The sequence below is a fragment of the Oncorhynchus nerka genome, linkage group LG9b (genome assembly GCF_034236695.1).
Source record: "Oncorhynchus nerka isolate Pitt River linkage group LG9b, Oner_Uvic_2.0, whole genome shotgun sequence".
In the NCBI taxonomy this organism is placed as follows: Eukaryota; Metazoa; Chordata; class Actinopteri; order Salmoniformes; family Salmonidae; genus Oncorhynchus; species Oncorhynchus nerka.
Window position 1 is genome coordinate 12,413,229 of NC_088424.1, and position 15,259 is coordinate 12,428,487.

At 42.0% G+C, this 15,259-nt stretch overlaps 1 protein-coding gene across 1 annotated transcript in view; it reads left to right on the forward strand.

The window, feature by feature from the left end:
• Nucleotides 1-644: 644 nt before the first annotated feature.
• The window catches only part of LOC115114271 (roquin-1-like), a 37,168-nt gene continuing 22,553 nt past the window's right edge, over nucleotides 645-15,259 (forward strand). Inside the window, 4 exon segments of the mRNA XM_029642370.2 lie at nucleotides 645-800; nucleotides 3,221-3,598; nucleotides 11,370-11,490; nucleotides 14,958-15,197. Coding sequence (XP_029498230.2) covers nucleotides 3,368-3,598; nucleotides 11,370-11,490; nucleotides 14,958-15,197 — 592 coding nt within the window. The 5' untranslated portion in view covers nucleotides 645-800; nucleotides 3,221-3,367.

Consider the following 15,259-nt stretch of genomic DNA (forward strand, 5'->3'; position numbering starts at 1 on the left):
ATAGAAGTTCAAAACGTGTAATGTTCACAATAACTTAAGTTAAAAAGATCTAACACAATATTAGGTGATAATATATGGATTATTATGGATTTATAATCAGATACAATGGGGCGGTCATTCTGGACCGGGAACACAGAATTAATTAACATGAAACGAACACAACAGGAGGGTTAATATCTTTGAATATACGATTAGGATTGTTGACGTCAACCGTCTGTATTAAACAGAGAGCGATGCTATGCTACTAGTCTCAGTCATTAATATAAATAGCCAAGCCGTGACAACTCTGATATAAATATGTTTTTCTCAAAGTTTCGGGGATGTCACGTGTCTTACTTATATCAGTACACTCGTGTAACAACCATCATTAAGAAACGTCTATTCAATCAAATAAACCTCACGTAGCAAATAACCCATTCCTTTTTTTGGGACCAAATTCGAAACTCTCATTGATCTCCATACAAACAAAGCATTGCTTGGTAGGCGAAAACGCCAACTACTTGGAGGGACACATATTTTCCACCGACATGGGCCGCTACCGCTTCCTCTCTGGCCATATCCACTAGACGTGACAGATGGCGATGCTGCCCGACATGTTTGCTGTGCACTGGCATTCTCCCACCAACCGGGGGTGCAGTCGCTCATCGCCCACCTCAAATGTTAGCTATAACAAGCCAGACACTCAGTTGACACCCTCAAACTTCGGCAGCAGCCAAGCTGCATAGGCGACATGGCTTCCGATAAAATAACACAAGATTTTTCTAAAGACAGATAAAAGTCTTCCAAGTGTTTTGGAATGAGTGAGTAATTTTTGCATGTAAACGCTAAAATGTTATGAACAATACATGTTCGTTAAACGACGCCTAGTTTCTGAGCTAGCCTAGCCTGCTGGCATGACTGAGAGCTAGCATCCCACTCAGCTCGCTAACTACGTAGCAGTATGTTAACTGGCTTATTTAATTTACTCGCCAACAACATTCTGCAACCTGGTTTAGTAATTTGATTGCCACACAACGATAGCTAGCTAAATATTTGATATTCAGTTAACTAGACGTCTACTATAGTAAAACGGTAGTGTTAAATATAGCTAACGTTAACTAGCTTAGCTAACACAATTGTAGCTATTGCCACATGAAATGGCTTTACGTTATCTAGCTAGCACGATTTCCCTTGTAGTTAGCTATTTGTTTTACTTGTAATGTTAATGTGGCTAGTTAACGGCTAGCTAACTTACCTAGTTTCTTTAACTAAATTAGTTTCATGCGTTTTTGTTTTCGTTTCAGTCATGAAAGCATCTAACGTTAGCTAGATATAAGGTTGTTTACCATATATAGTAGCCAGTTAGCTAATTGTCGCTCGAATTTAACTAAACTATTTAGCGACTTGCCATAAAGCTAGCTAGACGTGTTGTGTGGTTAACTAATTGGTATTTGAAATAAAACGTATGAGTATATAGAAGCTGTAGCTAAACTTGCAGGATCAAATTGTTAGTTAGCTAATTCTGCGCAGCATAAGTTGGCTAACTAGCTACGTTAGTTCAAGCAGCACAAGTAGCTAGCGTCGTCGCCTCTTCGTCTTTGTCCACTAAAGCTAGCCAGGCCACAGGCTAACAGCGTCAGTCGTTGTTTTGATCGGTCATTTGGCCGTCTGGGTGGCCAGCCATTCATTATGTATCTGAAGGCTGAATTTTCTGGCGCTTTGAAAATTATTGAACCACCCAGAACAGGTTTAATCAGGTAGTTGGTTGGTTAACTAAAGACGACACTGCTGGATGGCAATCATGCTAACGTTACTAACTAACTATTCAGCTTGCCGGTCGTGGATTGTCGCTTTACCTAGCCATTTTGAATTTGTAAGGCAGCGGTATTGAACTGACTTGCCTTGTGCAGCTAACCATAATCTATTCTCTAGGCGTGTTCATTGAAGCTATTCATATTGTGCCTGGTATAATTTTAATGAAAATATAGTTATATAAACGTTAACGTTTCTCTGTAAGCTAAGTATCGTTAGTTGGCTAACAGGACACTGGCCAATGGATTTGTCCAACCTTATTTTATTGTAGCTAACGTTAGTTAAATGTAGCAATTATTGCTTGACCTGTGCTAAGAAGAGAAATTAGATCCACTTTATCAGCTCCTGTAACTTGGGTTGTTTGTTATGAGAAGTGTAGCTATGCAAATAGTTGCCAGCCATAAATGTAAAGAATGACTGTTTTAGTCATCTGTTGTGTCAAGGTAATTGGCTCGGCTAATGTTACATTGTGCAAGAGTCACTGTCAACACAATATAACCCACAGGCTTTTAACCAATGATGTATATAGAGTTCGCCAGTTTGTAGTCCTAAAACCCGGAAATGAGCTACCTTTGGTTAGTTAAAAACATCGATATGGGGGAAATAATAAGTTTAATAACCTCCAGCCTTATTTTCGCCATTTAACACAGGTTTAGGAGATTTTTATACGTTTTGTTCTATGAGATTATAGCAGTCAGTTAACATAACCTTTATGAATTATGAAGCCTTTATTTGCTTTTACTTACAATATAAATTCTTAAAAATTCACGGGACGTTAGCTGATAAAGATTCTCATTATCAAATGTTTAAAGATTTCCTACGCTTGTGTTTACCACAGACCTTATTTTCAGCGTTTATCCAGAAATGGCATTTCTTTTCCTTTGTCCACTGAACCATGGTGGTGTTAGTGCCTACAAAAAGAAGCCATTACTATTTCTCTCTGTAAACCCTGGATTACAGATGCTATGTATTGCCAATAGATAGGCTGTGAAGCCACCGGTCGGCCATATTGGCACTACCCAGTAGGAGCGGTCCTTTATAGGAATTAATGAAATTCTACAGTATTTCAATTACATGTTTCAAGGAGAAAATTACATGTATTTAAGTATTTGTGTTGTAGTGGGGACAGAAACATTAGCAGTCTCAAATAATTACACTTCATCGAATGTTTTTATAAATGTTTTCATTTTGTAGTTTTGTGTTTAGCTCACATATATCAAATTATTCATTAAGGTGGCTGTAATGTAATGTGTCCAAAAACGAATGTATACATTAATAAATGGATTTCTATAGCTTCAAAAATGTTTTACAATGGAGGAGTGCCAAGATGGAGACATGGTGACTTCAACACAGCGCCCCCTATTTGTCTTCTAGTTTATATATAATCCATTGCTTTTATCCCACTATGATTGTTTTCCTTCTCTTTCAGGATTTGTGACGTGATGCGCAACCACGATGTGTGACATTTGAAGAACAATTGAGTTCGGAAGAAAAATCTTGATTCCAGTGGAATCTTAAAATATTTTTTTACCACTTGCACACACACCCACCCAACCCCTACACACGCTGCCCAGCCATGCCCGTGCAAGCCCCACAATGGACAGAGTTCCTGCTGTGTCCCATTTGCACTCAGACTTTCGAGGAGACGGTGCGGCGGCCCATTTCGCTGGGCTGTGGCCACACAGTCTGCAAGATGTGCCTGAACAAGCTGCACCGCAAGGCCTGCCCCTTCGACCAGACGGCCATCGCCACTGACATCGAGCAGCTGCCCGTCAACACAGCCCTGCTGCAGCTGGTGGGGGGACAGGTGAGTCGTGAGACCTGGGAGAGGGGCGTCAGGGTTGGAGGGGGGTGGCTCAATTCAGTTAGAATCTTTTCGTTGCGCTGTCCCACCACAGTGTTCCCCCTTTTCTATTACAGATGAGGTGCCAAGGTCTCCAGGGTTAGGGATACAGAATCATGGGAATTCTACCAACAGAATAGTATTGGAGATGAATCCATCAAATGTGATAGTTAGGAGCTGATTGTTGATGTTTAGGGTGAAGAAACAGAGTAGTTAATGATAAGAGGAGGACCTAGCTAATGGGGAGTTATTTGGGATCTGTGTTCAGAGATCTTTCTGGTCAGTAGTTGTGGTGCATGTACCTGGTAGCGTTAAAGGTAGGGATGGACATGAGTACTCAAACATATGTCTTAACTTTATCTTTAACCCAGAGATCACGTTTTTCTTTAAATACTGCAATACTATTTGTCAGATTTATTTCGTAACTCCTGCTCTACCCAATACACCGTCCCACACACATACACACACATAATATCCACACACATTTATACTGACTGCGCACACACACGCATACAATCATCATTTACGCTCCTGCTACACTGTTTATCATACATCCTGATGCCTAGTCACCTTATCCCTATACATATCTACCTCTCTCACTCCAGTATTCCTGCTCATTGTAAATATGGTACTGGAACTGACCCTGTATATAGCTTCTAACTTTCTCGTTCTTATTTTATTGTGTGGTTTTATTCGACTTTATCTGCATTGCTATTAATTACTGCGTTGCTGGATTTAGAGCCTGCAAGAAATTTCACCTTGTGCACGTGACATTAACATTAAACAACTTTTATATTGTCAGAGAGGGATTAACTATTATTTAACATTCAAAAATCTAAATGACAACTATTTTATGTCAAGTGCTTCTGATTGGCTGTGGGGTGTCTGTTTCAGGCGCATAGAGCAAAGTGGGGTTTATCAGCATGGTGGCCAAACGCGGTGAGGTTTGGAAGCAAGGTATTTTGATCAAACTGATGAAACCCATGTGCAATGCAAACTATGCAATATCAAGCTCTCCTATCACAGCACATCTAGTTCCATAAGAAATCATACGCTTATCAAGCACAAAGAGACGTTCTCAGAGGGGGACAAGTGAACGCGAGATTTCTGCTACATCTTTTGCCACCGCAAAGGACTGCCGTGACCCTGCCAGAGCCGAGCAGGTAACACAGCTCATTACAGTTTCAATGAATGATTTATTTAATTACTTAAGCTACCATTACATAGTCCTTTTGATTCCTAACATAAGGTTTCTACAAGCAAGAGCCACTTTTACTTTTACTGCCTCTTTTGAAGATTGTGTTCCACGCTATAATATAACCAGTTGATACGGTTTCAGTAAATTAATCTTAAATGGCACTGTTTTCTTGACATATAAATATAGATATATATGGGTAAATGTAACAATTAGGATGTATCTGTAATGGTTCTGATGTAATGGCTATGACAAATTTGGCATGTTGCGCGCTGTTGGTATATAGATAAATGCATGCCATTTTTCCCCCCTGTGCGGACCTTGTGTTCCGCACTGGGGAGGGGGGGGTCGTGGGAGTACTCGGAACAGTCAAAATGTAAAATGCCCATCCCTACTTAAAGGTGTGTCAGAGATGGTCTGAGAGTAATAGCCTATTCAGTTATGATCACTAGCTATGTTTCTATTAACTTGTCCGGAGATTTTGTTTTTGTTTTTTTGTTGTCAACATTTAGGAAGTTCACAAAGAAATTAGATGTGACAATTGCCCGCAAGGGTGTGTTACCATTTAACTATCTTGTCGATTGGCCTCCCGGGTGGCGCAGTGGTTAAGGGTGCTGTACTGCAGCGCCAGCTGTGCCATCAGAGTCCCTAGGTTCGCGCCCAGGCTCTGTCGTAACCGGCTGCAACCGGGAGGTCCGTGGGGCGACGCACAATTGGCCTAGCGTCGTCCGGGTTAGGGAGGGCTTGGTCGGTAGGGATCATCGCGCACCAGCGACTCCTGTGGCGGGCCGGGCGCAGTGCGCGCTAACCAAGGTTGCCAGGTGCATGGTGTACCCTCCGACACATTGGTGCGGCTGGCTTCCGGGTTGGATGCACACTGTGTTAAGAAGCAGTACGGTTGGTTGGGTTGTGTATCGGAGGACGCATGACTTTCAACCTTCGTCTCTCCCGAGCCCGTACGGGAGTTGTAGCGATGAGACAAGATAGTAGCTACTACAACAATTGGATACCACGAAATTGGGGAGAAAAGGGGGTAAAATATATATATTTTTTTAACTATCTTGTCGATTTAAAAACTGCTGGACGTAATGAATTCATACCTATTTAAAAAAAAAATATATATATTTAAAAAACAGCCTGTATGACCTCTCACCTCAGGTAGCCTGCCAAAACCAGAATGGATAGAATGGAAAAATGTACATATTTGCCGTATTCTAATAATTGTATTCTAATAATTGTGTTTCACCACGGTCCATGCCATGGTGAAACTTGCACTCCTGTAGCTCTGAAATGATTTGATGGTGAAACTTGCCAGCCAGCAACAGCTAAAGCAGTTCAGGCATTCTTGAAAGTCAGGACAATCCTTGTCCTGCAAATATATATATTTTTATAGTTAAAATAGATTTAGCAAGCAGTGGGTATTTAGAATTAAATGTGGAGTGGAGCTTCCAAACTTATTTGGCAATCAACATTTATAAATCAAATCAAATCAAATTTTATTTGTCACATACACATGGTTAGCAGATGTTAATGCGAGTGTAGCGAAATGCTTGTGCTTCTAGTTCCAACAATGCAGTAATAACCAACAAGTAATCTAACTAACAATTCCAAAACTACTACCTTATACACACAAGTGTAAGGGGATAAAGAATATGTACATAAGGATATATGAATGAGTGATGGTACAGAGCAGCATAGGCAAGATACAGTAGATGGTATCGAGTACAGTATATACATATGAGATGAGTATGTAAACAAAGTGGCATAGTTAAAGTGGCTAGTGATACATGTATTACATAAGGATGCAGTCGATGATATAGAGTACAGTATATACGTATGCATATGAGATGAATAATGTAGGGTAAGTAACATTATATAAGGTAGCATTGTTTAAAGTGGCTAGTGATATATTTACATTTCCCATCAATTCCCATTTTTAAAGTGGCTGGAGTTGAGTCAGTGTCAGTGTGTTGGCAGCAGCCACTCAATGTTAGTGGTGGCTGTTTAACAGTCTGATGGCCTTGAGATAGAAGCTGTTTTTCAGTCTCTCGGTCCCAGCTTTGATGCACCTGTACTGACCTCGCCTTCTGGATGATAGCGGGGTGAACAGGCAGTGGCTCGGGTGGTTCATGTCCTTGATGATCTTTATGGCCTTCCTGTAACATCGGGTGGTGTAGGTGTCCTGGAGGGCAGGTAGTTTGCCCCCGGTGATGCGTTGTGCAGACCTCACTACCCTCTGGAGAGCCTTACGGTTGTGGGCGGAGCAGTTGCCGTACCAGGCGGTGATACAGCCCGCCAGGATGCTCTCGATTGTGCATCTGTAGAAGTTTGAGTGCTTTTGGTGACAAGCTGAATTTCTTCAGCCTCCTGAGGTTGAAGAGGCGCTGCTGCGCCTTCTTCACTGTGCTGTCTGTGTGAGTGGACCAATTCAGTTTGTCTGTGATGTGTATGCCGAGGACCTTAAAACTTGCTACCATCTCCACTACTGTTCCCTCTGCTGTTTCCTGAAGTCCACAATCATCTCCTTAGTTTTGTTGACGTTGAGTGTGAGGTTATTTTCCTGACACCACACTCCGAGGGCCCTCACCTCCTCCCTTGTAGGTCGTCTCGTCGTTGTTGGTAATCAAGCCTACCACTGTTGTGTCGTCTGCAAACTTGATGATTGAGTTGGAGGCGTGCGTGGCCACGCAGTCGTGGGTGAACAGGGAGTACAGGAGAGGGCTCAGAACGCACCCTTGTGGGGCCCCAGTGTTGAGGATCAGCGGGGTGGAGATGTTGTTGCCTACCCTCACCACCTGGGGGCGGCCCGTCAGGAAGTCCAGTACCCAGTTGCACAGGGCGGGGTCGAGACCCAGGGTCTCGAGCTTGATGACGAGCTTGGAGGGTACTATGGTGTTGAATGCCGAGCTGTAGTCGATGAACAGCATTCTCACATAGGTATTCCTCTTGTCTAGATGGGTTAGGGCAGTGTGGTTGAGATTGCATTGTCTGTGGACCTATTTGGGCGGTAAGCAAATTGAAGTGGGTCTAGGGTGTCAGGTAGGGTGGAGGTGATATGGTCCTTGACTAGTCTCTCAAAGCACTTCATGATGACGGAAGTGAGTGCTACGGGGCGGTAGTCGTTTAGCTCAGTTACCTTAGCTTTCTTGGGAACAGGAACAATGGTGGCCCTCTTGAAGCATGTGGGAACAGCAGACTGGTATAGGGATAGATTGAATATGTCCGTAAACACACCGGCCAGCTGGTCTGCGCATGCTCTGAGGGCGCGGCTGGGGATGCCCTCTGGGCCTGCAGCCTTGCGAGGGTTAACACGTTTAAATGTCTTACTCACCTCGGCTGCAGTGAAGGAGAGTCCGCATGTTTTCGTTGCAGGCCGTGTCAGTGGCACTGTATTGTCCTCAAAGCTGGCAAAAAAGTTATTTAGTCTGCCTGGGAGCAAGACATCCTGGTCCGTGACTGGGCTGGATTTCTTCTTGTAGTCCGTGATTGACTGTAGACCCTGCCACATACTTCTTGTGTCTGAGCCGTTGAATTGAGATTCTACTTTGTCTCTGTACTGACGCTTAGCTTGTTTGATAGCCTTGCGGAGGGAATAGCTGCACTGTTTGTATTCGGTCATGTTACCAGTCACCTTGCCCTGATTAAAAGCAGTGGTTCGCGCTTTCAGTTTCACGCGAATGCTGCCATCAATCCACGGTTTCTGGTTAGGGAATGTTTTAATCGTTGCTATGGGAACGACATCTTCAACGCATGTTCTAATGAACTCGCACACCGAATCAGCGTATTCGTCAATATTGTTATCTGACGCAATACGAAACATATCCCAGTCCACGGGATGGAAGCAGTCTTGGAGTGTGGAGTCAGCTTGGTCGGACCAGCGTTGGACAGACCTCAGTGCGGGAGCTTCTTGTTTTAGATTCTGTCTGTAGGCAGGGATCAACAAAATGGAGTCGTGGTCAGCTTTTCCGAAAGGAGGGCGGGGCAGGGCCTTATATGCGTCGCGGAAGTTAGAGTAACAATGATCCAAGTTTTTCCACCCCTGGTTGCGCAATCGATATGCTGATAAAATTTAGGGAGTCTTGTTTTCAGATTAGCCTTGTTAAAATCCCCAGCTACAATGAATGCAGCCTCCGGATAAATGGATTCCAGTTTGCAAAGAGTCAGATAAATTTCGTTCAGAGCCATCGATGTGTCTGCTTGGGGGGGGATATATACGGCTGTGATTATAATCGAAGAGAATTCTCTTGGTAGATAATGCGGTCTACATTTAATTGTGAGGAATTCTAAATCGGGTGAACAGAAGGATTTTGAGTTCCTGTATGTTTCTTTCATCACACCATGTCTCGTTAGCTATAAGGCCCCTCTTCTACCAGAAAGATGTTTGTTTCTGTCGGTGCGATGCGTGGAGAAACCCGCTGGCTGCACCGCCTCCGATAGCGTCTCTCCAGTGAGCCATGTTTCCGTGAAGCAAAGAACGTCTCTGATGTCCCTCTGGAATGCTACCCTTGCTCGGATTTCATCAACCTTGTTGTCAAGAGACTGGACATTGGCGAGTAGAATGCTAGGGAGTGGTGCATGATGTGCCCGTCTCCGGAGTCTGACCAGAAGACCGCCTCGTTTCCCTCTTTTTCGGAGTCGTTTTTTGGGTCGCTGCATGGGATCCATTCCGTTGTCCTGTTTGAAAGGCAGAACACAGGATCTGCGTCGCGAAAAACATATTCTTGGTCGTACTGATGGTGAGTTGACGCTGATCTTATATTCAGTAGTTCTTCTCGACTATATATAATGAAACCTAATGACCTGGGGTACTAATGTAAGAAATAACACGTAAAAAAAACAAAAAACTGCATAGTTTCCTAGGAACGCGAAGCGAGGTGGCCATCTCTGTCGGTCGAACGCACAGATTTGTACCTTGTCAGCTCAGGGATTCAAACTTGCAATCTTTCGGTTACTAGCCCAACACTCTAACCACTAGGCTACCCTGCCTGCCCCTGACCTGATCACCGGATGTGCTACCTTGTCCTGGTCCTGCTGTTTTCAACTCTCTCTACCGCACCTGCTGTATTGACTTCTGAATGCTCCGCTATAAAAAGCCAACTGACATTTACTCCTGAGGTACTGACCTGTTGCACCCTCTAGTCTATGAACGTTTGTTCTTCAAGATGTTCAATCTGGCCTTAAATGGCCATGTACTCTTACAATCTCCACCCAGCAGAGCCAGAAGAGGACTGGCCAATTCTCTAGGTTTCTTCCTAAATTCCTTCCTTTCTAGGGAGTTTTTTCCTAGCCACCGTGCTTCTACATCTGCGTTGCTTCCTGTTTGGGGTTTTAAGCTGGGTTTCTGTATAGCACTTTGTGACATCTGCTGATGTAAAAAGGGCTTTATAAATACATTTGATTGATAAATGTTGTCGCTCCTTTAGAAAATGTATTCTATATCTGCCGTTTCCATTACAGATTGCTTTTGTCGAATAAACCTGGGTCAATGGAAACCTGACTATATTAAATCACAAAAGGCAGTTTCGGTTTGGGATGTTACTCACCAGGGCGTCTCTCGCTTTTTTATTGGATTGTTTTTTGGGGCGTGGTAATGGCGCAGTAGTGTTGTGGGATCGCTAATGTTGTCGATGTGAAAGGACATTGGTCTGATGCGAAGGGGTGTGGCAGATATCGATACATTTATTTTGTGAAGTTGCCAGATGGCCTGTCAGGTACTATTACTGCCAAGACGCGCTGTCATCACACTGTTTCCTCTGATAAGAGTGACAATCTGTGATACAATTTGACTGGAAGTGTCAACACATAGCCAGCCAAGGGTGTCCAAGATTCTCTCTGCTCAGTGCGTATCTATGCCCATTGACATACAGACATACAGGTTTTTTTCCAGGCTCAAAGGGGGCTTAGGTGGCAGGTGTGTGTGGTCAGTGCAATTGTGTATATTACATTTTGTTTTATTTGATTGCTTTATTATTTCTAAAAATTCTCATCTCTATAGAGCAGCTGCCTCTGCTGTCTGACAATTTCTCTTGTAGTTTATACTTTTTATGACTGCGGAATACCAACTATCAATCACTCAGATCATGTATTTTCATGCAGAGATACCTCAGGATGCAACAGCTGCTGCTCTATATCACCTCACGATCACTGAGGTGATCGTGAGGCCCACCCATGGCTGCACTCCTGGCCAGTCATGTGAAATTCATAGATTAGGGCCTAATGGATTTATTTAAATTGACTGATTTCCTTATATGTACTGTAGCTCAGTAAAACCTTTGAAATTGTTGCGTTTTATATTTTTGTTCAGTATATGTCACTGCGTATAGGGAAAGTAGAACCTGCACACTCAATGCTCCAACACATAACTGTATTGATTGAAGTCATCTGATTATATTATAAGCCAACAAAGGTCTTTTGTTTGATTATTTGACTGTAAATTAACCCATTTACTCACTTCCCAGCATCATATTAAATGTGAAAAGTGTTTAATTGTTACATGTATTAATATTCCATTGTGTCACTTGTGTGTCCCGTCAATTCCAGGTTCCCAAGATCCAGCCAGTGGCCCTTATCACCAGCCCAGAAGACGCGCAGCACTATGAGGAGGCCAGTCAGTGTGTGGAGGAGCTGGCCCTCTACCTCAAACCCCTCAGCAATACCAGAGGTAACGCGCATACACAGTGTTGAACCGACTCATGACGATGATGACAATATTGTAAATAATTAACAATTCATGAATCACAATTGTTTGCTAAAATATTCATTGCTTGCCAAAAATGTAATTTTTGTAATGGCAATCCTGGTTTATAGGTAAACATCCAAAGCATTAGAACTGCCCACATTATTACGCATTTTATTTGTTAATTGTGGAAATGAAGATACGCAAGATTTAATATTTTTTTATTACTGTATATAATACTATCGAAGTGAGGGTGATGGAAATGCTTTTGGCGGTTTATCTGCTTCTGTCCTGTGGGTGGCACTGTGTGGAACAGTGGAGAACAATTGGAGGTTTACTTAGTAGCAATGCTAATATCATGGTACAGCTATATGGACACTCAATCATTATTGATAAGGGCCACTGGCTGGATCTTGGTAAGTTTACAAACATATATTAATATAATAGAATTGAAACTTGTATCTTGTGGTAAATGGTGAAATGACTATAGCCAGTTATAATTTGAATGGCTTAGCACATAATAAGAAAAGTTTTTACCTGGCTAAAAGAGAAGGAATATATCTATTGTTTACAGGAAACTCATTCAACAATTTTAGAGGACGTTGTGTGGAAAAAGGACTGGGGTGGGGAAAATATACTTCTCCCATGGGAAAAGAAACTCAAAAGGGGTAATGATATGAGTTAACAATTAATTTTGATCCGAATGTAAAAATTGTTCAAACAGATCCGCAAGTTAAATGGATTATTTTATATACATTATTTGACCATAAACAGATTGTGCTCATTAATCTATATGGTCCAAATAATGGTGATCCACGCTGCTTTGAAAATGTATATAATGATTTATCAACCCTACAAGCAATACAATACTATTATTATGGTGGGAGATTATAATACGGTTTTTATTATCTCAATGGATAGGAAAACAAATCACACTACAAAATATCACTATCATGCACTTAAGGAACTCACGATTATCATGGATATATTGGAACTAGTGGATATATGGAAGCTTAAATATCCTGACCTAGTGAGATATACATGGCTGAGGCTCAATCAAGCTAGTCTTCTTGACTACTTCCGTATGTCATTCTCGAAAATGTGATTTTCTGGAATTTTTTTCTCATTTTGTTTGTCTTAGTTGAAGTGTACCTATGATGAAAATTACAGGCCTCATCTTTTTTAAGTGGGAGAACTTGCACAATTGGTGGCTGACTAAATAGTTTTTAGCCCCACTGTATATATAAATGCCTGGAATATTTCAATTTTGGAGAATCTCATATACAATTGGTTAAAGTTATGTATAGTAACCCCATATGTAAACTAGTAAATAATGGCTGCTTCTCAGAAAGTATTACTGTCCAGAGGAGTAAAACAAGGTTGTCCACTATCAGCATATCTATTTACTATGGCCATTGAAATGTTAGCTATTAAAATCAGATCCAACAATATCAAGGGCCTAGAAATCCAGGGCTTAAAAACAAAGGTGTCATTGTACACTGATGATTCGTGTTTTCTTTTAAATCCACAATTTGGATCCATCCACAGCCTCATGAGGATCTAGATACTTTTCTAACCTCTCAGGATTACAACCAATTGTACTATGTTATGTATTTGATCAACAAAAAAAATACAGCTTTTACATTACTGTGTAGTTTACCAATAAAATGGTCTGGCAATGATGTGGACATACCTGTATTTCTAGCCCGAAATAAAAAAGATCTCACTACAATAACTTTTAATAGAAAGTTAGCAAAAATAGGAATTGCTACCATGGAAAGGAAAATACCTGTCTATCAGTTAAGAATCAATTCTTATTTTCAATGATGGACTAGGAACAGTGGGTTAACTGCCTTGTTCAGGGGCAGAACGACAGATTTTTACCTTGTCATCTCGGGGATTTGATCTTGCAACCTTTCGGTTACTAGTCCAACGCGCTAACCACTAGGCAGGCTACCTGCCAGTTTACAGTGCTTATGGCCTTGCCTAGACCTAGCGACTAGTTAAAAAAAAAAAAAAAAATGAGCAAAAAATATTTCATTTTATTTGGGCCTATTCATATAATGAATAGGAATTTGGAGGGCAGAAATTATTTAAATATTAAAGCATTAGACATCTAAAGACTTCAGTCATACAAAAGTTATACCTAAATTCATACTGGTTCTCTAGCAGATTAGTAAGAATGTCTCACCCCATGTTCAAGAATGTATTTTTTTTTTTTTACATTATTGCATATTTATAAAAAAAAATGTATTGACGTAAGTATTAAGACTCTTTAATATGAGTCTTAAAATTGAGCTCCGGTGCATCCGGTTTCCATGGATCATCCTTGATGTTTCTTCAACTTGATTGGACATGTGCTAACTGTGGTAAATTCAATTGATTGGACATGATTTGGAAAGGCACACACCTGTCTGTATAAGGTCCCACAGTTGACGGTGAATGTCAGAGAAAAAACCAAGCCGTGAGGTCAAAGGAATTTTCTGTAGGGCTCCGAGACAGGACTGTCGAGTCACAGATCTTGGGAAGGGTGCCAGACATTTCTGCAGCATTGAAGGTCCGCAAGATCACAGTGGCCATTCTTAAATGGAAGATGTTTGGAACCACCCAAGACTCTTTCTACTGTTTGGCCATAATGATCATCGTTGTGTTTGGAGGAAAAAGGGGGATGCTTGCAAGCCGAAAAACACCATCCCAACCGTGAAACATGGGGGTGGCAGCATCAGGTTGTAGGGGTGCTTTGCTGCAGGAGAGACTGGTGCACTTCACAAAATAGATGGCATCATGAGGAGGAAAATTATGTGGATATATTGAAGCAATATCTCAAAACATTAGTCAGGAAGTTAAAGCTTGGTCGCAAATGAGTCTTCCAAATGGACAATGACCCCAGGCATACTTCCAAAGTTGTTGCAAAATGGCATAAGGACAACACAGTCAAGGTATTGGAGTGGCCATCACAAAGCCCTGAACCTCAATCACATAGAACATTTTTTGACAGAACTGTAAAGCGTGTGCGAGCAAGGAGGCCTACAAACCTGACTCAGTTACACCAGCTCTGTCAGGAGTAATGGGCCAAAATTCACCCAACTTATTGTGGAAGACTACCCAAAACGTTTGACCCAAGTTAAACATTTTAAAGGCAGTGCTACCGAACACTCAAGTAGTATATGTAAACTTATGACCCACTGGGAATGTGATGAAAGAAATAAAGGCTGAAATAAATCATTCTCTCTATTATTAATCTGACATTTCACATTTTTAGTATAAAGTGGTGATCCTAACTGACCTAAAACAGGTAATTGTTACTAGGATTAACAGTCAGGAATCGTGAAACTGAGTTTAAATGTATTTGGCTAATCTTCTGACTTCAACTGTATATTCTTTGAATTAAAAACCATTTGATGGTGTGTCTCTCTCCATCCCCCAACCTCCTTCCCTTTGTCTCTCACCAGGGGTGGGTCTGAGCAGCACGACCCTGAGTATGCTGAGTCGACCCATGCAGAGGAAGCTGGTGACCCTGGTCCACTGTCAGCTGGTGGAGGAGGAGGGCCGGGTGCGGGCCATGAGGGCAGCAAGGTCTCTGGGGGAGCGCACAGTCACAGAGCTCATCCTGCAGCACCAAAACCCCCAGCAATTGTCGTCCAATTTGTGGGCCGCCGTCCGGGCCAGGGGCTGCCAGTTCTTGGGTCCAGGTAGGATGAGATCAAGTTTACACACACACACCCGCCTTGACTATACCAGAGTTTCTCTAACC